Below are 26,495 nucleotides of genomic sequence, written 5' to 3'. Positions count from 1 at the left end.
TCTTGCCCCCCCCCTCCGCTGCATGGCTTTTTCCAAAGACTTGAAAGCGGAGGTAGCACACAGGCCTCTGTAAATGGGGACTGTGTGATACCATTTAGGTGTACCACTTTTGGACAAAACGTATTGTCAATAATAGGCGGTAAACTTTGGAATAGTTTGCCCCTCCCAATAAGAGAGTGTCCTACATTCAACACCTTTAAAATATTGGTAACACTTTAGTGTCCAATTCTCACTATTAACTAGTTGGTTATAGCATGAATATTACTGGGATATTGGCTGTTTATTATTACTTAAAAAGCACATATTAATGTCTTATTCTGCAATACCTTATTCCAAATTCTTAATTCTACCCAATTTTTAAACTTAACCACTACTTTAGTAAGTATTAATAAGCAGTAATTAGGAGTATATTGAGCCAAAAGTCATTGTTAATAGTTAGTTAATAGTGACAAATGGACCCTAATCTAAAGTGTGATTAGAATAATTTATGTAGTTATCTATTATTTATTTGAAAGAATTAAAAGAACAATTTCATCCCTATTCTTGTATCATTAACTTGTCGATGTTGATATAGGATTTAGAAAGTAATTAGTAATAAGTAATTAAATACTTTTTGGAGAGAGTAATTTGTACAGTAATCTAATTACACTGTTGGAGATGTAATTAGTAACTAGTAATTAATTACTTTTTTAGAGTAACTTACCCAACACTGATGTAATGCAGTACTTTTAAAAATAACTTTCTCCAACACTGTTTACAGCATTGAACTAACCTGATGTTTAAGAATGGTTTGAGTGTTGTGAACAGGCTTCTGTCTCTGCAGTGCTGAGGGGAGCAGTGTGACGCTGCAGTGAGACAGATATTAATATCCATCTGTGTGCACTTCTCCTCTCCAGACTCTCTGCTGCTGCTACAAACGGACCGCAGAATAAAGCAATTACCAGCAGAAGACGACAGCAGCCTCTTGTCGCTAACACGGGGACCACGCTCGCACCTTCAAGCGCCTGCGATTGCAGCAGAAACCCTCTGATTATTGATTAGCATGATTTATGCCAAAGTTTGGGAGGAGTTTTTGTTTGTCAGTCATGTTTGGAATCCTAATAAGTCACTGTGGCAGGAGTGTTTATTCCGGGCCCTCCTCATGCTCGGCACTCCTCTCACTCCTTTTGTTTCTGTTCTTGGGGGACGGCGGGTAATAATTAATCCTTTTATGTGTAAGAAGCCGAGCCGCTATTGTTCTTCCTCTTGACTCAACCTGAGCGGGGTTGCCTAGGAAACCTTTGTGTGAAGGTTCAGTGTTCTCCAGCATTCATATCCACTCAGGTGTTCAGGACCGCTGGGTTTTCTGCTCAGTCCTGGACGGTTTGGCATATATAATGTACTGTAGATTTGCCAAAGGAATGTTTGGAACTCACTAAAGCACACTAAAGCCAAAGATAGAATTGTCCATTTTACACCAAATGTTTATGTGAAGTGTCTAATGTGCTGTTGGTCCTTAGCTGGTCATGAGCTGGCTTAAGATGGTCATGTGCTGGTCCTAAGCTGGTACTAAGCAACTAGCTCCTGCTTAGGACCAGCACATGACCAGCTAAGAACCAGCGTAAACCAGCTCATGACCAGCAGCCATGCTTCAAAACATCGCGTCACAGAGGAAAGCGTGGATGTGTGTGGATTGGCAGTCAGGATCAGTGTTTAAGCTCACCGTTAGCAGAGCGACTCCACTGAGTGCAAACATGGCAGTGCTGCTTGTGTGTTTGTATTGAGGTCAGGCAGCTGCAGCACTGAAGCACACACATTTCCTCCTGCTTTCTGTCTAGTGCTCATCAGAAGCGATTAGTCTGGTCTGAAGAGAAGTTTCTCCTGCCAATCACGCTTGAATCTGCTGCTCCAGAAACTCAGAGACGATGCTGCTCATAGAGACAGAAAGTGTGAGCGGGACATGCAGAAAGAGAAAAGAAACAGAGAGAAGAAGAAAAAGAGGAGAGAAATGTTTGATGAAAGGCTTCTGGAGGTTCAGCTGGTGACCTCAGCTTTAGCTGTCCAAGTCAAACAAACGGCCTCTGCGGGACTAGTTTCAGTCATTACCTGATCTCCGAATCCTCTCGGCCGTGAAAGCTCCGCTCCTTCACAATACTCCGTCTGAACACAGCACTTGCGGAGGAAAGCGCCGGTGATTGACATGTCAGCACTTCTTGTCAGGGATTTATGCAGTGCGGCTGAAAATGCTCCTGCACCGCAAGGTCATAATTTAGCTTCCTCTCGGTTTACCTTCCCCCTGATAGAATTGCTTGTAATTTATAGTATTGTTTTAATTAAATGGATTGAGAGAGGCCTAAGTGCCCACAGTTTTAAGACAAGCAATTTTTTAGGAAGTACAATCTGAATTCTTAAACTCTTGCCTGGGACAGACATAAAGTAGAGCAATAAAGCGAACGGCCACTAAACCGGGGATGGTTGTTAGTGGAATTAAATCATTATAGAAATGTCACGTGCAACCAGACACAGCCACACCTGCACAAGACAACAGAAGTAAAGCCAGTCTTGTATCGTGAGCGGTGTTGGCGAACCCAGTGTGAGGGTTGGGATCTGCAGGTTCATCCGAGGCTGGACTTTCTCCAGTGTAAGGTGATGATCAGAGGTGGATGACGCTCAGCCTTTGCCTGGCCATAGATGTTAATAGGGATTTCTGATAACTGCTCTGGGAAAACACTGCCCACAACTGCTGAACGTAACCGTTTCCACACTCCAAATCTACACTTTTATTCCTAATGAGAACAGAGAAGCTGATTCTAGATCAGTGGCAGGACAAGTTTTTAGTTCATGCTTTAGCATTAAAAAAAGCCCCGTTCACACCAAGAAAGATAACTTTAAAAATAACAATATTAGCGTCCACACCAGCGAACAATATTGTCTGTTTATTCTCAGCGCATGCTTGTCTGCTGCTTTGATGGATTCTGATTGGGTGTCAATGTTTTTATCGTTCATCAGCTGGAAAAAAATCATTGTGAAAGTGATTCCAATTAAATTGTTGGTTGCACTTTATTTTACAGTATGTGTACTTACATGTACTTACAGTGTACTTACAGTGTACTTACCCAAGAAAGTACTGGTAATATTAGGTAACTACATACAATGTTCCTGTGGCTCAGTGGTAGAGCATTGCGTTAGCAGCGCAAAAGGTCTTGGGTTTGATTCCCAGGGAACACACATACTGGTAAAAAATGTATAGCCTGAATGCACTGTAAGTCACTTTGGATAAAAGCGTCTGCTAAATGCATAAATTATTATTATTATTATTATTATTACATTGGGTAGGGTTAGGTTTAGGGGTAGGTTCAGGGTTAGTGCCTAGTTATTACCTAGTTATTGTAATTAATACAAGTACATAGTATGTACATGAGGAACAGGACTGTAAAATAAAGTGCTACCGTGCCTTTATTGTTATAGCTGCGGTGTGGACTCTGCTATTCATTAATACTGAGAAAGATTTTTAGAACTATATCTTTATAGTTATCGTCCTTGGAGTGAACTGGCCTAAAGAGTTTGTCTCCAGGTATGTGGCAGTGTTTCGTTTTAAATTACATCCATATTAACCAGACTCGTCCCTTGAATATGTTCACCGCTGGATTTGATCCTAACTAGTGTGATTGTCTGTGTAAATAATAATAATGTTGTACAGTAGCTAGTGGAATATGACTTCAGACAGCAGGAATTCCATTTGAAATGAAACAGTTCTGTTGATGACACCGTTCATGAATCCATAGTGTGCGCATGCATCACACATCTGCTCAGCGTTGTTGTTCATGGTTTGATTGGAGAGTAATACAGGTACATGATTTATGAATAATATCATCTTTCCCTGCAGATGCTTGAAAAAGCACAAATATGAGTTGCTGTAATGTATTTCTGTGTAAGGATGTGCCACATCTGTCAGTTCGGTAAAATAGTCCCAGTGAATTGGCCTGATGAGCATCTGTTGATCTGTATTTCTGATTTAAACAGACTGATAGAGGAGGAACGTCGCAGACAGCATTAAACCTGGGACTCTGGTGCTGTTGCTGTGGACATTTGAGTCAGTGTATGAATTCACAAACTCTGTTATGACTTGACGCTTTGTCTCTGTCTTTCTCAGTAATGGCTTTTGCCAAACACACAGAGGGTTCAGGTCAGCGTTCAGTCTTTACTCGGCTGGTTGCTATTGAACTACTCTGAGAGATTAACAGAGAGAGAGACTTGACTGAAGGAGCAGAATATTTTGGGAACGCATGCCATCATCGGACCACAAGCCAGCTTACATTCACCTTCTACAGCTCATTTATTTGGCTACTCAGATTGACTTGGGGAAAACCAGCGAGTCATGTCAACAGTTGACATGGGTTTTGTTGTTCCCCTTCAGGAACTCGAGCTGCGTCGAAGTTGCTTTGGGAACGCCCCTGCGTGACCGCGTTCTGAAGCACGTGTCAAATCAGTCCAATGGAGTAGCGAGACGTCACGAGCGGGGTGACATAAGCACCAGAAAGTATAAAAGCGCATCCGGCAGAGCGCAAACCAGCTTCTGCTCTTCAGTAGCGCTCTGTGTATGTGTCTGTCTATTTACTGTTGTCTGTCCGCACAAGCATATATAAAAAACAATCATGAAAAAGTCTATGGCGAGCGAACGGCATTACAAACGCTGTGTTCCTCCCTGCCCACAATATCTGGCGGCGGGGGATACACACGATTTGTGTGTCGTTTGTTTAGGAGCGAAGCATGCACGGTCAGCTTTCGAGCAGCTGATTGTCATCACTGCGAGCTGCTCTCGCTGCGCACGCTCCGCTCTCGCCTGGCCGTGTTTGATGAGAGCGGCCAGGCTCGCGATCCCGCTGGCAGCGGTCCCGCTGTTGCCGAGGCACAGCGCAGACTGTTGTCATGGGGATCGCAAGTGGATTTAGCGGAGGGATCCGAGACAGGCTCGTCCTTTTCTCGGTCCTCACCCGCTAGATCCGCGGCTCTCTCTCAGGGTTCGGAAGCCCGCGCTGCGGTTTCTTCCCCCCCCAGAGAGAGAGAGCCAGACGCTTCATCTATCTTCCTCCGAGGAGGTGGATGTGATGAGTGTCGAGACAGAGACTGTGGACTCGCCACCACAGTCCCTTGCGTATGAGGTGTGACTCGTGCAGTAGCCAAAATAAAATATCGTTTGGCCAGCCGAGAAACAGGACGCTCGTCCTAGGAGCAAACTAGACGAGCGTTTGCTGAAAGTGAGGTCACAGCCTTCACGACGGGGCCTTCCGTTTTTTCCCGATCTCCATGCCGAGGTGTCAAGATCGTGGGAAAAACCGTATTCTTCCCGTATATATAGCCCCACAGTCTCTAATTATTCTAATATCGTGGGGCTGAACGAGAAGGGATATGGGGCGATGCCAATGGTGGAGCAGACGCTCGCGAGCTATCTCTCCCCATCCTCGGCATCGTCCCTGAAGGCCCCGAAGCTTCCCACCAGGCCTGTTAAGCTTACATCTAGTCTGGTTGGGAAAGCTTATACGGCAGCAGGTCAGGCTGGCGCATGCTTGCACACCATGGCGGTGTTACAAGCGTACCAGGCTGACCTGCTCAAGGACCTGGATGACAGGGAGGAGGGGGAATCCGACGTGGTAGCTGAACTGCGTCGGGCCACAGATTTGTCCCTCCGGGCCACCAAAGAAACGGCCAGAGCTATCGGCCGTTCAATGGCAGCAATGGTGGCCACGGAGCGGCATCTGTGGTTGAATCTGTCCGATATGCAGGATAAGGACAGATTCTTCCTCCTAGACGCCCCGCTTTCGCCCTCTGGCCTTTTCGGCGACGCAGTTAATACTGTCGTCGATAGGTTCCAGGAGGCGAGAAAGCAAGCGGCGGCGTTTCAACGGTTCCTCCCTCGTCGCTCCTAGGCCCATGGGGCTGCTGAGCGGGAGCAGCCCCAGCCGTCAGGCTCCTCATATCGCCAGTCACAAAAACAGAGCGTTGCAACCCGTACCCCTCCGCAAAAAGAACGGGGGTCGGGGCGACGCTCTCAGTCAGGGTCCTCTAGACCGAAGACGGATCTGCGGACCGTTATTTTGTCGAAGAGGACCTCGACTAAGCGGTCCTGACGCCAACATCGTCAGGCCCCTGAGGGCAGCCCCACCTGGGGAGGAAAGGATAACACCTCAGTATACGGTGCCCGATCCTCCTCAGTGCCCTCACGGAGAGTCACTGATAACCCTGCCACCCTCGGTGCTTCAGGGCTCAGTGAGCTCCAACGAGCAAAATTCCCAGCTGCCGCCCGGCAACAAAGGTCTTGGGTGTGATTCCCAGGGAACACACATACTGGTAAAAAATGTATAGCCTGAATGCACTGTAAGTCACTTTGGATAAAAGCGTCTGCTAAATGCATAAATTATTATTATTATTATTATTACATTGGGTAGGGTTAGGTTTAGGGGTAGGTTCAGGGTTAGTGCCTAGTTATTACCTAGTTATTGTAATTAATACAAGTACATAGTATGTACATGAGGAACAGGACTGTAAAATAAAGTGCTACCGTGCCTTTATTGTTATAGCTGCGGTGTGGACTCTGCTATTCATTAATACTGAGAAAGATTTTTAGAACTATATCTTTATAGTTATCGTCCTTGGAGTGAACTGGCCTAAAGAGTTTGTCTCCAGGTATGTGGCAGTGTTTCGTTTTAAATTACATCCATATTAACCAGACTCGTCCCTTGAATATGTTCACCGCTGGATTTGATCCTAACTAGTGTGATTGTCTGTGTAAATAATAATAATGTTGTACAGTAGCTAGTGGAATATGACTTCAGACAGCAGGAATTCCATTTGAAATGAAACAGTTCTGTTGATGACACCGTTCATGAATCCATAGTGTGCGCATGCATCACACATCTGCTCAGCGTTGTTGTTCATGGTTTGATTGGAGAGTAATACAGGTACATGATTTATGAATAATATCATCTTTCCCTGCAGATGCTTGAAAAAGCACAAATATGAGTTGCTGTAATGTATTTCTGTGTAAGGATGTGCCACATCTGTCAGTTCGGTAAAATAGTCCCAGTGAATTGGCCTGATGAGCATCTGTTGATCTGTATTTCTGATTTAAACAGACTGATAGAGGAGGAACGTCGCAGACAGCATTAAACCTGGGACTCTGGTGCTGTTGCTGTGGACATTTGAGTCAGTGTATGAATTCACAAACTCTGTTATGACTTGACGCTTTGTCTCTGTCTTTCTCAGTAATGGCTTTTGCCAAACACACAGAGGGTTCAGGTCAGCGTTCAGTCTTTACTCGGCTGGTTGCTATTGAACTACTCTGAGAGATTAACAGAGAGAGAGACTTGACTGAAGGAGCAGAATATTTTGGGAACGCATGCCATCATCGGACCACAAGCCAGCTTACATTCACCTTCTACAGCTTATTTATTTGGCTACTCAGATTGACTTGGGGAAAACCAGCGAGTCATGTCAACAGTTGACATGGGTTTTGTTTCGTTCCCTAGGGGAACCATGGTTACATACGTAACCTAGAGACGTTTTTCTTGTTTATGGGTGAATAAGGAAACTGTGGCAATAACAACCATCCTCAATGATCCATCTCTGCCCAGTTGCCATTTAAACTCATTTACACAGAGAAGGTTTTAAAAACGTTGTGGGAACATTGTTTCTAAATTGTTATGTCCAGTTTTTTTTTTTGTTTAGTTTTTTTTTTTGTGATTATAAAATTATTTAAATGTTACAAAAATATTTCTTACAATGTTCCATTAACTTTATTTTCATTCAAAATAAAACATTATTTGAAACATTGTTTTGAATAGTCTAAGAATGTTAAAATGTCCAAACTTTTTACAAACTTTAATTTGACCCAAAAGATATCATGATTTGAATGTTTATTTTTACTGTTCTAAGACTTTGTTTTCTCTCAACATTATGAGAATGTTCAACAAGTGCAAACAACATCGTAAAGATGTTCCCAAAAATGTTGTTCTAAGAACCTTTTCTCTAAATGTTATGAGAACTTATATCAAATATTAATAAAGATAAACTACTTTAAAAATGTTTCGTTCTAAAATTCTTATAACTTTCAAAAAATGTTGAAAGTTGTGAGACCGTTCTCTGTTAGCTGGGTTTTTAGTCCTTACTAACATACTTGCTCAGAGGCACATCACCGTTTATACAGACATTTTCACATCAGTTCATTCATTCATTCTGTCTTTCTCTGTAAATTGTTTTGGATGCAGGAGGTCAGTTATGGCATTATGATGGCACAAACGTTCCCAACATTGTTTTAATGAGCAGAGCAGCTTTCAGCCGTCTGGATGATCCTCTCCGCTGGATGTGAATGAATAGAGGCCAACACAGACAAACACAATTAACACGCCATACAGACCCGATTAACTAGGATGTTCTTGCTCCAATTTCCCAATTCATACAAAAACACGCCTGCATGCACTATAACAGACATTTGTCACATGTATGAGTAACTGAACGATTCTGAGCGCAGGTGGTACGTACGTAGCTACATTTTGCAGAACCATCTCAGGCTAAATGGATACAATTGGAAAAAAAACTGACAGTCTGAGTTTATTTCAAAATACTTGCATTTTGTTCAAAGAGCTTCTCAGAAATACAATTGTGTGCAGATTTTTCTGGAAGCATCCACTTTTCAATTATAAGCTGTCTACTAAACAGAATCTTGGGTTGGCATTTTAGTTTCGTCCCCTGCTGACAAACATAAAACACAAAGATGTTCATTATACAGTATCAACTTAAATCTAAAATAAATATATAGAGAGAGATGAAGACATGAAGCTAGCTTTAATTTCAGTGTATGTTGTTCTGAAGATTGCAAACACAGGCCGACTGTAAGTAGTGCCGTTCCTGCTGAATCACTGCTTCAGATGCTTTGAACTGTGTGCCACGGTACAAAAGACTGAAAAATTTGCCCTAATACATGTCTGCGGAAGGTGTGTTTGTGCCGCTGGGATCCATCCTGTGTTAGAGATGGAACCACAGTGACCTCCAGTGGCCCAGAGAGGAAACTCCAGCATTCAGAGATGGTTCATTTTCACATACGGGCAGAACAGTAGATTCTCATTAGCATCAGTTGTTCATGCTGTCACAGAGAAAACACTGATTTACTTCAGTCGAGAGTCTCTGTGTTAATGTTAAAGCGTGTAGTATCTCCTTTATATACATTGTGTGTCTAGTATAGTTTTGGAAAAGTGTTGAGGCAGTTTTAGGGTTATAGTGATGTCAATCTAAATTCCCTCACGATCTTTGTTGCAGCTTCTGTTTCTTAGAGAGAGAGCAAATCATACAGCCATCCACAGGCCAGGCTCCGTTAGAAAGCTGCTTTCACAGATAATATATATTGACTTGTGTTGTGATGTGTGTTTTTGCAGGCAGCCCCGTGAACCTGACCTGCCGAGCTTTCTTTGGCTACAGCGGAGATGTGAGTCCTCTCATCTACTGGATGAAGGGAGAGAAGTTCATTGAGGATCTGGACGAAAGCCGAATCAGAGAAAGCGAAATCAAGTAAGCCATTCAACCCAATGACATCCTTTCTTTTCATTTATCGAGAAGTCCGTGTCTGAATTTGTGTGTGCAACAAAATTAATATATTGTGTGTTTGTACACACATAAATCTTCCACATCCAGCTTGATTCAACCCCGTCGGAGTCATTCAGCGGCCATCGGATGAGTGTTAAGACCTTCTGAGTAAAAACATCCCATTAATCCTCAGCCGTCAGGACGGAGATGAGCAGACAAGCTTCTTTCTCTTGTAATCTCCATCTAAATTTAATTGGCTCCATCAATAATGCAGTTCAGGCACATACAATCTTTATCACAGGGTGACGAGTATCAGGGTCAAAGCGACTGACTGAATCTGTGCTCACCAGAACTAGATCTCCAAGCTGAATATGCTACACAAATGTGAGCAGTTGAAGGAAAATCTGGACAACTTGTTAAGATTTTGCCAAACCCACAATCCCAGAAGCACTGGTGCAACTCTTCACTGGCGCCTAAACGCAGCTCCCACAGAATCTTCAAGATTGTGCAAATAGTTGTCGATTCAAACCACAACAAGGACCCCCAATAATCAGATATTTGATGAAATTGATGCAGCTCTGCTGTACTTCAGCCTAACAATGCTCATCAATGTCAACATGTTTGAGATGGCCAATCAAACCAATACGACGCTTCAGCTTTTAACAGTAAAATAGTGTGAGATTTTATTTATTTATTTGCTCAGATTTGACGGCTTTGAATTGAAAATAGCCTATATCATTTATATAGGGCTAATTCATGTAATTGAATGTAAGAGACAACAAACTTTAACAGAGCTGTTTGGGCATATTAGGACAATTAAGAGTGAATGTGCATATTTTAAAATAAAATTTTGTTTGCAAGTAGTTCAAATGCATGACTTTACAATAGATCCCAGCCTCAAAAAAAAGTTCTAGCAATGTTCTTGTCCCCTCAATGTTCACGGTTATGGCCTTGCTACAGCGTTATTGTTTGCAGAAATGAGAGTCACTACATGGTACATGCATACCTGGTGCTTTATGGAAGAGATACAAGGCACACATACTATATATGTTTCCATCAGTATATATACAGACTGTATGCGACTTTTCTCTCACTGACTTTAACTGGTTATGAGCATCAAAGGAGCCCAGAGCCCTTCGCACTTTCAGGGTGTGTTTTGCTCATGCTGTGTCTGAATGCAAGCGTTTCTCTGCATTCTCGTCTGTGCTTCATATGTCAGCTGTCAGTTCGTCAGAACCAATCCCAGCCTCCAGAGGGACTGAGACCGACTGTGCCAGTGGCTGAAAGAGAAGCCACGGCCTGCTAATATTGAACTGCTGACTGTAATGACAGTAGAATTTCATTTCTGAATCCGAGACGTCCAGAATGCTCAGTGACGGGCTTGAGATCCAGTAAGTTTGGGTCTCTGTCCACTACAAACACTGTGATGAATCTTTGCCGGCACACTGGACTCATCGGTCCTGACTTCACTGTAATGATGTCAAACATCCACAAACATGAAGAGGGCAGAACGTCACCTCATTCTTTTTGAACAAGAACAGAAACAATGTTTCTTTAATGTCATGAATTCCTCATCATCCCCTCTCTCTCTCTCTATGCAGACGTAGTTTCCATGGCAGCTGCAAAGAAAAGACACTTTTTTTTCTCTTGCTAACCCTGTTATTTTGTTCTTCCCCACAGTGCTGGTGAAAGCTTGGCAGTCGTGTGTGTGTGTTTTATGAAGGATGGGATTCTGTTAATCAAAATTTCAAAGTTTTATTAACTGTCAGTTCATCATTTTCTTCACTGTTTCTGATGAGTGGTTGTGGGTGTTAATATTTTCCTCAATAGCTGAGTTACATTTTCTGAAAACTATAAAAATCATCCCTCAAGCATACATCTGTTTTACAAATGTCAAACTTTCAAGACAAAATCAAACAGTGTTATTTTGATATAATTTAGAATTTACCTTTGAATAGCACACAAAGCTTTGAAAATGCAGCTAAAATGTACAGAAATTGTATGCAGGTTAAAAAAATGCTATCATCAAATGGGAAAAAGTTCCTAGAATAATAATTTTACAGTATGTAGGTGGAGTAGGAAAATATGCTATAAGTGTGCATGTGAATCCTGAATGTATTGAAGAAATGTAGTGAAAAGTACTAAAGAAATAGAGGAAACATTTCCCAAATGTACACGGTCAGATTTTGGAATCACATCTATATCCACATCAGGTCACCACAGAGAATCTCTTCTAGAGCACAAACTCTTTTTGTGTGTTTTTATTTTTAGATCCACAGCCAATTAAATTGTAGCCCTTTTTATTCATCCTGACTGTTGTGTGAAATATGTTGCTTATTAGTGATAGCATGGTGAGGATTGTGTGTTCAGCCAGTGATGAATGCTGGAGCATGATAGCATGATGTAATTCACCCATATTGTCTTTGATTTTAAACAAACAAAAAAACAGATTCATAGTTTCAAGAAATTGACTTTTTTTGTGGGTCAGGATGTCTGGCTAACAGAACAGATATAGAGGAGCGATAACACAGGGAGGAGGCTGCGCTCAGCATGAACTTGAGAGTGAATTTGATTCAAATCATAGGTGTTTATTGTTGAACAGTTTTCCCCTTCTTCTCTCCTCCAATCCAGAACTATTCGGGAGCACTTGGGAGAGCAGGAGGTGTCCATCTCGCTGACCATAGACACCGTAGAGGAGAGTGACCTGGGAAACTACTCCTGTTATGTAGAGAATGGCCACGGCAGACGACAAGCCAACATCCAGCTCAGCAAAAGGGGTAAGAGACCATCGTTCATATCAAACCATCGTTTGTTCAGCTGTGAGCTGCTCAAAACTCTTCTGTGCCAGTTCTATAATCTTCTATTTAGTTTATTCAAATTATTTTTGAAAGAACATACATGTCAAATCGTCACCTTTATTTCTATAGCTCTTTATTTACATTTACATTTAGTCATTTAGTAGACGCTTTTATCCAAAGCGACTTACAAATGAGGACAATAAAAGCAGACAAAACTAACAAAAGAGCAACAGTATATATGTGTAAATGACAAGTCTCGGTTAGCCTAACGCAGTACACATAGCAAGGTGTGTGTTGAGTTGAATTACTGAAATAAATTAACTTTTCCACGACATTCTAATTTATTGAGATTTTTTATTTATTTATTTATTTAGTCATTTAGCAGACGCTTTTATCCAAAGCGACTTACAAATGAGGACAATAAAAGCAGACAAAACTAACAAAAGAGCAACAGTATATATGTGTAAATGACAAGTCTCGGTTAGCCTAACGCAGTACACATAGCAAGGTGTGTGTATGTATATATATATATATATATATCTAATACACACATATAAACACACACACACATACACACACACACACAAAGAAAAACAAGTAGATAGAATAGAAAAAATAGAATAGAAAAGCTAGTGTTTTTTTTTTATAAAAAAAGAAGATAAATATATAAAGTAGATTTAAATAGAATAGAAAGTGTTAGAGTTAGAGGGTCAAATAAAGGTGGAACAGATGTGTTTTTAGTTGTTTCTTGAAGATGGCTAAGGACTCAGCTGCTCGGATTGAGTTGGGCAGGTCATTCCACCAGGAAGGAACAGTTAATGACAAATCCGTGAAAGTGATTTTGTGCGTCTTTGAGAAGGCACAATAATATGCCGTTCACTTGCAGAACGCAAGCTTCTAGAGGGCACATAACTGAATTTAGGTAAATGGGTGCAGAGCCAGTGGTGGTTTTGTAGGCAAACATTAATGCCTTGAATTTAATGCGAGCAGCTACTGGTAGCCAGTGCAAATTGATGAACAGAGGTGTGACATGCGTTCTTTTCGGTTCATTAAAGATTAATCTTGCAGCGGCATTTTGGATTAATTGTAGAGGTTTGATAGAAGTGGCTGGAAGACCTGCCAAGAGAGCATTGCAATAGTCCAGCCTGGACAGAACAAGAGCTTGAACAAGGAGTTGTGTTGCATGTTCTGAAAGAAAGGGCCTGATCTTCCTAATGTTGTATAAAGCAAATCTGCAGGACCGGGCAGTTTTAGCAATGTGGTCTGAGAAATTCAGCTTATCATCAATCACAACTCCAAGGTTTCTAGCTGTTTTTGAAGGAGTTATGGTTGATGAGCCTAACTGGATGGTGAAATTTTGATAAAGTGATGGGTTTGTTGAAACCACAAGCAGTTCTGTCTTAGCCAGGTTGAGTTGAAGGTGATGGTCCGTCATCCAACAAGAAATGTCTGTTAGACATGCTGAGATGCGAGCAGCTATCGTCGGATCATCAGGATGGAATGAGAGGTAGAGTTGAGTGTCATCAGCATAGCAGTGATATGAAAATCCATGTTTCTGAATGACAGAACCTAGTGATGCCATGTAGACAGAGAAGAGAAGTGGTCCAAGAACTGAGCCCTGAGGCACTCCAGTAGCTAGATGTTGCGACTTGGACACCTCACCTCTCCAAGATACCTTGAAGGACCTATCTGATAGGTAAGACTCAAACCACTGGCGTGCGGTTCCTGAGATGTCATTTTCCAATAGGGTTGACAGGAGAATCTGGTGGATCACCGTATCAAAAGCAGCAGACAGATCCATCAAAATAAGTATAGAAGATTTGGAAGCCGCTCTTGCCAGTCTTCCAGGGCTTCAATAACTGAAATCAAGGCAGTCTCGGTCGAATGTCCGCTTCTGAAGCCATATTGGTTGCTGTCCAGGAGGTTGTTCTGTGTGAGAAAGGCTGAGACTTGGTTGAACACAACTCGTTCAAGTGTTTTTGCAATGAAAGGTAGAAGGGAAACCGGTCTGTAGCTCTCTAAAAGAGTTGGGTTAAGAGTGGGTTTCTTAAGAAGTGGGGTTATACGAGCCTGTTTAAATGTTGAGGGAAAAACACCAGTGTGAAGGGATGTGTTAACGATGTGAGTGAGTGCAGGTACAACGGCAGGAGAAATGGCTTGAAGGAGATGAGATGGAATAGGATCAAGCGGACAAGTAGTAGGATGATTGGAAAGGATGAGTTTAGAGACTTCTGCCTCAGAGAGTGAAGAGAAGGATGTGGAAGACCTGCCAAGAGAGCATTGCAATAGTCCAGCCTGGATAGAACAAGAGCTTGAACAAGGAGTTGTGTTGCATGTTCTGAAAGAAAGGGCCTGATCTTCCTAATGTTGTATAAAGCAAATCTGCAGGACCGGGCAGTTTTAGCAATGTGGTCTGAGAAATTCAGCTTATCATCAATCACAACTCCAAGGTTTCTAGCTGTTTTTGAAGGAGTTATGGTTGATGAGCCTAACTGGATGGTGAAATTTTGATAAAGTGATGGGTTTGTTGAAACCACAAGCAGTTCTGTCTTAGCCAGGTTGAGTTGAAGGTGATGGTCCGTCATCCAACAAGAAATGTCTGTTAGACATGCTGAGATGCGAGCAGCTATCGTCGGATCATCAGGATGGAATGAGAGGTAGAGTTGAGTGTCATCAGCATAGCAGTGATATGAAAAGCCATGTTTCTGAATGACAGAACCTAGTGATGCCATGTAGACAGAGAAGAGAAGTGGTTCAAGTACTGAGCCCTGAGGCACCCCAGTAGTTAGATGTTGCGACTTGGACACCTCACCTCTCCAAGATTCCTTGAAGGACCTATCTGAGAGGTAAGACTCAAACCACTGGCGTGCGGTTCCTGAGATGCCATTTTCCAATAGTGTTGACAGGAGAATCTGGTGGTTCATCGTATCAAAAGCAGCAGACAGATCCAGCAAAATAAGTATAGAAGATTTGGAAGCCGCTCTTGCCAGTCTTAGGGCTTCAACAACTGAAAGCAAGGCAGTCTCGGTCGAATGTCCACTTCTGAAGCCAGATTGGTTGCTGTCCAGGAGGTTGTTCTGTGTGAGAAAGGCTGAGACTTGGTTGAACACAACTCGTTCAAGTGTTTTTGCAATGAAAGGTGAAAGGGAAATCAGTCTGTAGTCCTCTAGAAGAGTTGGGTTAAGAGTGGGTTTCTTAAGAAGTGGGGTTATACGAGCCTGGTTAATGTTGAGGGAAAAACACCAGTGTGAAGGGATGTGTTAACGATGTGAGTGAGTGCAGGTACAACGGCAGGAGAAATGGTTTGAAAGAGATGAGATGGAATAGGATCAAGCGGACAAGTAGTAGGATGATTGGAAAGGATGAGTTTAGAGACTTCTGCCTCAGAGAGTGGAGAGAAGGATGAAAACGAGTGTATGTTTGCTGGTAATGTGATGTATGTTCGTATGTGATGTAATGTGTTTGCTGGTAATGAGTGTATGTTTCGCTTTATACAATACAGATTGTGTCAAAGCAGCTATACAGTGTTAAACAGGAAAATAGTGTGTCAATAATGCAAACAAAATTAAATTCTGCTGTAAAGCAGCTCTAAAAAAGGACAATAGTAAGCAGTAAATATTTCAGTTAAACTCAGTTGATTCAGTAATGTCCAGCTTAGATCAGTTCTCTTCCAATAGTGTCTGTGCAATCAAGTCCACAATATTTCCAAAAATGAAGTGTACATTACGAAGGCGTTTTTTCCAGTATAAGTTTATTCAATTCAATTCTAGTTAATTTGTATAGTGCTTTTCACGATACAAATTGTTGCAAAGCAGCTGTACAGAAAATTAAGTTTCTACAATATTTAGTAGTCGCTTATCAGTGGTGACTGTCAGTTAATGTACATATGGCAGAAATGTATGGAAAAATCAATTAAAGACGTAATCAAACAGACGATGAACACTATTAACAGCAATTATTATATGATGCAATCAAACTTATAGCAAGGGAGCGTGATGGATTGTAGCGTGGTAGAAGACTAGTTAGGTACGCTGGAGCTAACCCATTAAGGGCCTTATAGGCAAGTAATAATATTTTGTAACTGATACGGAACTTAATAGGTAGCCAGTGCAGAGACTGTAAAATTGGGGGTAATATGATCATATTTTCTTGACCTGGTAAGGACTCTAGCCGCTGCATTTTGGACCACCTGTGGCTTGTTTATTGAAGATGCAGGACAACCAGCTATCAGTGCATTACAATAGTCCAGTATAGAGGTCATGAATGCATGAACTAGCTTTTCTGCATCAGAAACAGGTAACATGTAAGTGTTTCTAAGATGGAAGAATGCTGTTTTTGTAACATGGGAAATATGATTTTCAAAAGACAAGTTGCTGTCTAATAGAAGACCCTGATTTTTGACCATAGAGGAAGTAACAGTACATCCGTCTAGTTGCAATTGTAGAGATTCAAGAGATTCTGTGTATCGGACAGGTAGGATCTAAACCATCTTAAAGCCTGCCCTTGAATACCCGTATAGTTTTGTAATCAATCTATGAGTATGTCATGATCTATGGTGTCGAACGCAGCACTAAGATCAAGTAAAACTAGCAATGAGATGCAGAGATTCTTTATAGAGATAATTTTTTGCAGGACTGCATTTTGTTTTATGTTGTTTATGGTAGAGCAGAAATTATGTCCATGTGGCTCACTGATCATTTATAAGCTAGTTTTGGTGAAAAACAAGCCAATGTTAAAGTAGTTTTACTGTAAAATCTGTTTGTAATTGCTCAATGTGACCAGTTTCTGGCAACAGGTATCACTTCCTGATTTTCCAAAAGGCCTGAATTGGGGGAAACACAGTTATTGTTTGTGACTATATTATTTGAAGTAAGATGGTTTACTTTTTCTACAATGTATTTTATTTTTTTTGTTTTTGTTGTTGTTGTTTGTTTTTTTTAATCGCGGAGTTCGGACAGGTCTGCATTTGTTGATTGTGAATGATGCTTCTTAACATCTTAGCTGGATATTAAGGTTTGTTTCTTTCTTAGAGCCTTAAGTTGAGAATATTTTTACATAGTAAAACATTTCTCTTTTAAAATATGAATCTGAAAATGGCTTTGATGGCAGACCGATCCTCTTTACTCTGAACATGAAAGAGATTGACTGTGAGAATGAAGTTGGGCAGATTATGCTGCAGTTGAGATTCACTCTTCATGTTTATTTCATGCCTTCAGTGCTGTTTAGTAAATACACATCCATATGGACTGATTCGAATCCACTGCAACACTTGACACTTGATTTTAAGTCCAATGGCTCAGATGAGGGAAACAGAAAGATCTGTTTGCTTACAAATACACGTCGTGTTGAGTTTGTTGGTGTTCTGCCCAGCACTCACACATCTGAGAGTTACGCTTTTCATGACCAGTTACCATCAGATCCTAAAACATGTGGGATCTATCAACACTAGACGCTTCCTTTACCAACAGACACATTGAGAAAAATGGCACAGCTCTAATTCCCAGCAGATGCATCAATGCGGCCGTTTCCTCTGACAAACAGTGAATTCATCAGCGTCCATCCTTCATTCCAGAACATTGAACACAAACACACGAAAGCAGCCATCATCTATGCTCTGTGACACAATCCGAAATGTCACTGGCGATGAACAGAGCTGCTAATGCAGACCTGACGTGACACGAAGGTCTGTCACAGCATGAACTCTGCCCATTTACAGAGGATTGATCTTCATCTGTGGCCGATCAGAGGCTAATGATCCTCTTCAGTTTAATAGCACAGCAGTGGGGGACTTTCTCAGACACAGACACAGAAGAAGAACATCACAAACACATCAGTGGTCTTCGCCTCATTCAGACAGCCCCCTGAATGACCTGCACTTCAATGGTGGACAGTAACAAATTATTTTACTTCATTACTGTACTTAAGTACATTTTTCAAATATTCAAACTGTCACATGCTCTTTTTAATGAACCTCTTAAATTGGTTCACAAATCACACAATTCAATTGTGAACTGGACTGATCAGATAGCAGCGGTTCTCCGCATGTCCTGATTTTGCTGAGCTAGATGTGTTCCTAAGTCAACATATTTTGTTGACTCTGGAACAACATTTTAACCCAAAAACTTAGTCTTGACCATATCCCTACACCTAAATCTAACCTTAACCATGAGTAATCCCTAAAATCAGAGGAAATGATAGATGAATGATACTGATGTACAAGCACCAAACACTGATTGTAAGCCTAAACTTCACAAAAACTATAAACTGGTGTTTCAAATCTGATTGGTTATCACAATGTTGTTCCAGGGTCAACAAAGTTCCAGGAACATGTCGCACTTGGTAAAATCAGGTTCTGCGCGGTTCTCCAGTCAATAACTCACTGACTCAAATGATCCGGTCAGAGTGAGTCCCACAAAATCACCTTCTGTGACTAGCAAGGTTGTTTGTGAAGTAAATCTGCTGCAAAAGCAGATATGAAATTTAAAACTAAATGCTTGAATGTGGACGTGTCCATGTTTCTGTATCACCGTCTCAACGGGGTAAAAACCTAATCTGACATTAAAATAACAAATTTATGCCCATGCATCTTCCCTGCTGCCAAAGCCATTTCAAATTAACTTTAAACTAGTATGTTTGCACAGTGTTCTTCTTAAAACATTATACATTTTGCACTATGTGATGTCTGTTTTACAGTACATATTGTTTTTCCTCACTTTTTAAATACTATATGTTAGATTGTGTTTTCCCCCCACTTGTTTGCACAAATAAAGTGTCAGTTACCCTAATTTATATTTTAAAATATTTAATGTTTTGTTAGTGAATGACAAGCCCTCCTCCACCAGGTATTTTGAGCAGTAGGATTATATAAAAACATGATATAAAATTCTTAAATATATGTAAAAAAAAACAAAAAACAAAACATTAACCGATCAGTACTTATAACTTCTAATACGTACATTAGAAATCAAATGCTTTTGTGCTTTTACTTGAGTAATATGTTATTAGGATATCTGTACTTTTATTCATCGTGGACAAGTCATCAGACAGTGTGATCAGTCTGTACTGGTAAACACAGGAGTGCAGGAAGATTTCTCTCACTTTGGTATTTGTTTGACATGTTTAATGCAAACAGGATGGAAAGAACAATGTTCTAAACAGATGGAGAGACGTTTCAGTCTAACCTGATCACAATGTTGATTGACAGAGCGAGCGTTTGCTGATGTATGTCGATTATAACTGTCTCGGTCTCTCTGTCTGTCTCTCAGCAGAACTCATGTATACGGTGGAGCTGGCTGGAGGTTTGGGAGCCATTCTGCTGATGTTGATATTTTTGGTGTCCCTGTATAAGTGTTACAGAATTGAACTCATGCTCTTCTACAGAAATCACTTTGGCAGTGAGGATGTGGACGGAGGTAAGGAATTTTAGAAAGAAGTTTCAACAATCTATATAGAGCACTGTGGAATTCATCAATATTCCTGAGCCGTTATGGTCGACCAGTTTCTCCTTCACATTACAGGAATCAGTGAAGAGGCACAAGGCAATAAAATGCTTTATTGAACAGATATATTTTCATGAACATTAACATATCCCTAAGATTAAGTGTTGGTTGGTTTTGTGTCCCTCAGATATAGGCTGATTGCATATAGGAATAAGAATAAATATTGAAGCCCCTAATAAATAAATAAATAAATAATTTCCTAATAAATAATCATAAGAGTTTCTTTTAATCATTGCTGTTAAATAACTTGCACAATGACCGTATGAGCCAACACCTTTAGTCAGCTGTTTCTCGTGCCCTTTTTCCTAATTGCTTACATCAAATTTTATTGATGTTCCAATGTTTTTGATCTTCTCAGTTTTCTGATGTAAATTTTGCTCCAGTGGGGCTTTTCTTTGAGAGTCGTTACTTCTGCTTTTGGTTCGGTAAAGCCTGCGGGTGTTAACCGGTGCCTCTGAAGCTGATGGAGGAGGAAGATGAGAAGTAGGGAGGCAAAAGGACAGTAAAACGCCTTTTACTTTAATTCATTATCAGAGGGTCTCTTGTTGTGACTCTCCAGGCAGACAGAAGCTAATTTTAATGGCCTGACAGACAGAGCTAGACAGATCTTCTCAGTCGACATCAGTGTAGCAGGTTCTGCCGAAGCCGATAAAGAACCTGATGCTTCCTCATAGACACACTCAAACTCATGATCCGCAAGCTTTCTCTACAAGGTGATTTCTGTCCAAATAAACGAAGAAAAGTACCAAGTACCAATTCAAACCTTTCATGCGCTTTGGAGATCTGGATCGTTCATGAACGCAGCCGGTGTGAAGGGAATAGTGTCGTTTTCACTCAGGATCATAAATGCTGCTACAGTTGCAGGTTATGAATGCTGCTTTTGTGTGGAGGAAATCTGTTTGACTGTTATTCTCCATTCTGTGTGTGTTTTAAGAAAATAAAGACTACGATGCATACGTGTCCTACACAAAAGTGGATCCAGACCAGTGGAGTCAGGAAACCAGAGAGGAGGAACGTTTTGCTTTGGAGATTCTGCCAGACATTCTGGAAAAGCATTATGGGTATAAACTCTTCATTCCTGACAGGGACTTGATACCAACTGGAAGTAAGTTGCATTTGTTGTTAGGTGTGTGTGAGTGTGTGTAAACGTGTATGTGTGTAGTGCTGCATCTTCAGCCTATCAAATGCTTCATGTTTATTTTCAGCATCATTTTTTCAGCATCAAGTATCTATTGTTTTATAAGCTTTTTGTTTGGTCGGTAATTTTCTTTCAATTCAAAGTAATATTTTTAACAGTGCTTTGAGCGAAGCTTCTTGAACATGATTTGCTTCTTGTTTGCTCGTATGTTTTTATTTGCTGGTCTGACTCGACTCTTCTGTCTTGCCCTTTTCACTTTTATTTAACACATTTGCGTGTGTGTTTTGTCTACATTCATGTCTGTTGTCCGGGGACTGTTAGATGTTAATATGGGACGAGGTGCTCACAATCTGGGCTAAGAAAGCATTGATTCATGTTTGTGTTTAGGAGTTATTGGCTCTTCACTGAGCAGCTTAAGCCGTGTTTGATGTAAATTACTTCACGGATGTGAACAACTAAAATGAAGGGAAGTGTAAGCGTATGTTACTCTGTTAGCTCTGTTAGCCCTGCAGCTACAAGTCCCATATTAAACTGGATAAACTGGTGATCGTAACTGAAAATCCTAAGGCAAAAAGACACAGTTATGCCAGTTTCTCTTGTGGAAGTCCTCGCTTGTTTGTTTCTCTGATTGACTTTCTGCTGAATTGGCTGATCAGACTTTCAATGTTGAAATATTTATGTCTAGGTTTCACCAATGATCATTTCCAGGATGACACAAGACTCCTTAGAGGTATTCTTCCATGGCCTTTTCCACTTGTGTCAACAAATCTGACTTGCACCTTTTTGCAGACTTCACCTTTGGGGGAAATTGGCACGTGGCGCTGAGTTTAACTGGCATTCAGGTTGAACTGTACACCATCATATGTTGTGTATGTAGAAAATGAGATAAAGCGATCGACTTGGATGAGTCTAAGAGAGGCTTTGGGAGTTTCTCCTGTTAGAGAGCGAGTGGTTTTGGACGGGTGAGGTTTGGAAAGTGTTATTATGTTCTTCCATTTCATTTGTTGTGAAGTAAGGCTAGAGAGAGAGACAGGGAAGAGATAAGATAGAACTCATAAAGCTTGATGACTACATTTAACAATAAGACCTTTTTGACTAGATGTGTTACTGTACTGATGTAGTAGGGTTGGGCGATATGATGATAGTATTGTATATAGACAATGTCGATGACAAGAGTCAGGTAACAGATGATTATTGACAATATCAAAATATCCCCGTAAACATAGATGGTTATGTCTTAAGTGAATGTAAACAGTTAAGAAAGAAAACACGGGTGTTTTGCATCTGTGCATTGACAGCAGCATTAACCCGCTGCCGCCTGTCATTCATGTTAATCAAAGTACAAAAGAAAAAGAAAATCACTCACTGATATAGACTGAATCAATTTTGTAACACCTGTATTTTATTTGCCTTTTGTTCGGCACTGACTACTGTAATGGCAACATGTGTCTGTGTATATGATTATCCAGGAGATGCGTTCCCACATCCTTTATCCTTATTTAGGGTATTCTTCAGTGTGCTATACAATGTGTCACACAATGTGCTATAATGGGGCTGCCAACACTGGAAACTGAATACCCTAAAGTAAAAGGGTATTCAGTTTCCAGTGTTGGCAGCCCCATTATAGCACATTGTGTGCATTGCATTTTAACTAATTATAGCTTGACTACAAGTTTAAAAACAGTGCTACAAATGTTATAATCAAGGAAATTAAACTTACCATCATGAAAGGTGTCTACTCAGGTGATAATGCCAAAAAGAAAGAGAAACATCTGAAAAATAGGCGTATTTTATTCAAGACATTACTATGTGACACCAACATGCATTTATCATTCTTACAATCACCAGCAGAATGTCCACCTTCACCATGATGAACTTAAAATTGGGTTCTATTCAACTTTTCTCAACAGTTCTCCTCACAAAATTAAATTCATTTCGAACACATTTAATAAGAACAGAGCAGAAAAGCTAATGTTTTCTGATAGTTTAAGCACAAACTAAGAAACTAAGAAAAGTAAAACCAACCTTTAACATGTTAATAATTAAACTAACTGAATCGCTGGCTATCATTAGATAAAGTGCAGCCAAACTGAACATGGTTTTGTGTTTATGGTGCATAAATTGTTTTTATCGTTGGCATTGGTGTTTCCAGCGGTGGCGGGTCTTGGATAGACAATATTACTGTTTATCGCGATATATTATTTAAGGTGATTATTGTTAAGATATTTTTTTACATATTACCCAGTCCTATGGTGTGGTCATCTGACAGACACACACACACACCCACACAGATAACTCTCACTTTCACCAGATTGAAGCCACAGTTGTGACCAATCAATGAAAGTCATTTGCAGCCCCATTTGTCAGGTTTAGACCAGAGTAACGCAGTACTGAACGTGTTTGGTTTTCTCAGCTATGCTGTATTAGATTAATATATAAAACTTAGGAACCACCACAGGGTCTTGTTCAGATGAGTATTTGTGTTCAATGTCTGTCCTGTTCCCCCTTCTATGTTTTCAGTGTGTTCATTGAGCCATTCTGCTGGTTTTATTTCACATCTTAGTGAAGTTCTTTGACAGAGAGTTTTACATACAGTGCTGTGCTATGGCAGTATTTACCCAGAACAAAATTGACTTTAAATCAGATTTCACTCATAATTTGCTAGTAAATTTCACAAAGAGTGTCTTTAAAAACATTTTTTTACAGCGTAGATCACATTAGATTTGCGTTTTCTTCTGTTTTAACTGCATGCTGTCATATTCAAAGCAAAACTGGTTGAATAAAAGCAAGAATGATATTGATATGTTTGCCGGATTTGAAGCTGTGGAAGCCACTGACGCTCTGTCTCTCTCTCTCAGCGTATATCGAGGATGTGGCTCGCTGCGTTGACCAGAGCAAACGCCTCATCATCGTGATGACGCCCAACTACGTGGTGAGGCGTGGCTGGAGCATCTTCGAGCTGGAGACGCGGCTGCGCAACATGATGGTCAGTGGCGAGATCAAAGTCATCCTCATCGAATGTGCCGAGCTTCGGGGAATCATGAACTACCAGGAGGTGGAGGCTCTCAAACACACCATCAAACTGCTGACGGTCATCAAGTGGCCGGGACCCAAGAGCAGCAAGCTCAACTCCAAGTTCTGGAAGCAGCTGCAGTACGAAATGCCCTTTAAGCGGCCCGAGCCCAAGCTGTCGCACGAGCAGGTGCTGGACGTCAGCGAGCAGGGCCCGTTTGGAGAGCTGCAGACCGTCTCTGCCATCTCTATGGCCGCGGCCACCTCCACCGCCATGGCCACCGCGCATCCCGAGCTGCGCTCCACCTTCCACAACACTTACCACACGCAGCTGCGGCAGAAGCACTACTACAGGAGCTACGAGTACGACATTCCCTCGTCCGGCACTCTCCCGCCGCTGTCCTCGCTGGGCAGCCAGCACACCTACTGCAACATCCCCATGACTCTGCTGAATGGCCAGCGGGTGCAGTGCAAGCCGGGCCGTGAGCAGCAGCAGGCGCTGGAGGAGCAGCACGTCAACAACGCTATGCTTCCGCTGCTGCCCCGAGAGACCAGCATTTCCAGCGTGATCTGGTGACGCCGTCGGGAAGGGATGTTTCTGCAAATGGCACTTATTAAGACCCTTACAAAGTGCTGCTGTTGACTTTGCACTGCGATTCACACGCAGGGGGCGGAAACCGAAGGGACGCGACGAAGACAGGCTGACGGGGACACTGATAGCACACATACATCACAGAGATGTCTATTTGACATCTGCATTTACATCTGGAAGACGTTTTTTTTTTTTTTAGAGCAGTGGTCTCAAACTCAATTCCTGGAGGGCAACAGCTCTGCAGAGTTTAGCTCCAACCAGCTTCAAATCACACCTGCTTGGAAGTTTCTAGTGATCCTGAAGACTTTGATTATCTGGATCAGGTGTGTTTGATTAGGGTTGGAGCTAAACTGTGCAGAGTTGTGGCCCTCCAGGAATTGACTTTGAGACCAATGTTTTAGAGTGTTTGCTCATCTGCAATACATCTATAGGATGTTTCCTATTAGATGTCAAATAAACATCTCAAAGACATCTAAAAGACATCTATGATTTATAATGTGTGCAAAATTGATTACTTTTCAGACATCTCTCAGATGTTTGTACACAGCAGATGCTTTCCAGATCAAATGATCTTTAACAGACATCTTGCAGATGTACATGTGCTAACTGAGGTTCCCTTGATAACACACGTACATCACAGAGATGTATATTTTACATCTGCATTTACATTTTTTATAGTCTTTGCTCATCTGCAATACATCTATAGGACGTTTCCTATTAGATGTCAAATAAACATCTTAAAGACATCTAATAGACGTCTTTGATTTAGAATGTTTGTAAAACTGATTTCTTACAGACGTCTGTCAGATGTTTGTACAGCAGATGCTTTCCAGATCAAACGATCTTTAACAGACGTACAGATGTATGTGTGCTATCTGGGGAGGTTCGTTCTCTCACAGACTGCTCCTTCATACTCTCTCAAGGAATACAGGGTCTTGTACATATGTTTGTGGTTTCTTTGTAGCATTGGAATTTTTGTTCTTTTGTTTTCTTTTTCAAATGTCTGATTTTTACTTTTCCCCTTATAAAATGACTGAGCAGAGACACGCGAGACAAAGTAAAGGCTGACCTCTTGTGTTTTTCTCTTAACTTGTAGTTTTCAAGTACAATACTTGTTTTTATAGAATTTGTGGGATTGTGCTGTTTTTGCTTTTGAGATTTTTTTTTATTGGTCAGTTGGTGAGATGTTTCTACTTTGATGAAAAACACCATTATGCAAATGCTCCTGAGGCCTGAAAGCTCTTCTTCTTCCCGAATGAACGAGCGAGCAGATGACGTTCAAGGGGAAAAACTAGATGTCGTTATGATGCTCTACTGTCTCTGCTGCTATCCATTTCTCTCTCTAAGCTGCTGAGACTTTCTGTTAGAAAAGAAAACAGCTTTGCTGTTCAGCTTGATAGGGAGAACTTAAGAAAAACTGTATTATTATTTTAAAAGAAAAAATATATATTTTTATAACAAGGATTTGCTTGGAAAGACACACAGTAGGTCACATTTCATTCATTTAATTAATAGAAGAACCGGAAGGACATTTCAGCTCACCAATTTCAGAGAAAAAACGTCTCAGGTTACTTATGTAACCATGGTTCCCTGAGTAGGGAACGAGACACTGCGTCCTCTAGGGGTCGCTATGGGGAACGCCTCGTCGTGACCCGTGTCTGAAGCATACATTGAAAAACACCAACTTGTTGGCCAGCGACAGCCATGACGTCACTACCGGTGCGACTATAGTATAAATAAGCGCCGGGAGCACACATCATTCACTTCTTCATCTGAAGCTTGCGTTCGAAGCATGGCAAGAAGCCTAGAGGACGCAGTGTCTCGTTCCCTACTCAGGGAACCATGGTTACATAAGTAACCTGAGACCTTTTGCAGCACTTCTTCAACAAACCACCAGACTC

The 26,495-nt window shown here is 41.2% G+C and overlaps 1 protein-coding gene across 1 annotated transcript; it reads left to right on the top strand.

The window, feature by feature from the left end:
- The first annotated feature begins 7,244 nt into the window (after positions 1 to 7,244).
- LOC107722341 (interleukin-1 receptor accessory protein-like 1-B) lies at positions 7,245 to 24,741 on the top strand. Its single transcript, XM_016530667.1, has 7 exons — positions 7,245 to 7,275; positions 9,408 to 9,540; positions 12,187 to 12,332; positions 19,622 to 19,765; positions 20,787 to 20,957; positions 21,676 to 21,720; positions 23,849 to 24,741. The coding sequence occupies exons 1-7, from the start codon at positions 7,245 to 7,247 to the stop codon at positions 24,577 to 24,579; spliced, it is 1,401 nt and encodes a 466-aa protein (XP_016386153.1). The 3' UTR covers positions 24,580 to 24,741.
- The last annotated feature ends 1,754 nt before the right edge of the window (positions 24,742 to 26,495 follow it).

This window comes from Sinocyclocheilus rhinocerous, unplaced genomic scaffold (assembly GCF_001515625.1).
Source record: "Sinocyclocheilus rhinocerous isolate Xijiao unplaced genomic scaffold, SAMN03320098_v1.1 scaffold724, whole genome shotgun sequence".
Taxonomy (NCBI): Eukaryota; Metazoa; Chordata; class Actinopteri; order Cypriniformes; family Cyprinidae; genus Sinocyclocheilus; species Sinocyclocheilus rhinocerous.
The sequence above is the reverse complement of the archived record's forward strand: the minus strand, read 5'-3'. Positions and strand labels throughout refer to the sequence as shown.

What these genes read in the sequence shown, in the direction of transcription:
- LOC107722341 (XM_016530667.1), top strand. Translation starts at nt 7,245, where the DNA reads ATGGCTTTTGCCAAACACACAGAGGGTTCAG. An exon ending in CAAACACACAGAGGGTTCAG is followed by an intron (nt 7,276 to 9,407) that starts GTCAGCGTTCAG and finishes GTGTTTTTGCAG; the next exon opens with GCAGCCCCGTGAACCTGACC. An exon ending in CAGTGAGGATGTGGACGGAG is followed by an intron (nt 19,766 to 20,786) that starts GTAAGGAATTTT and finishes GTGTGTTTTAAG; the next exon opens with AAAATAAAGACTACGATGCA.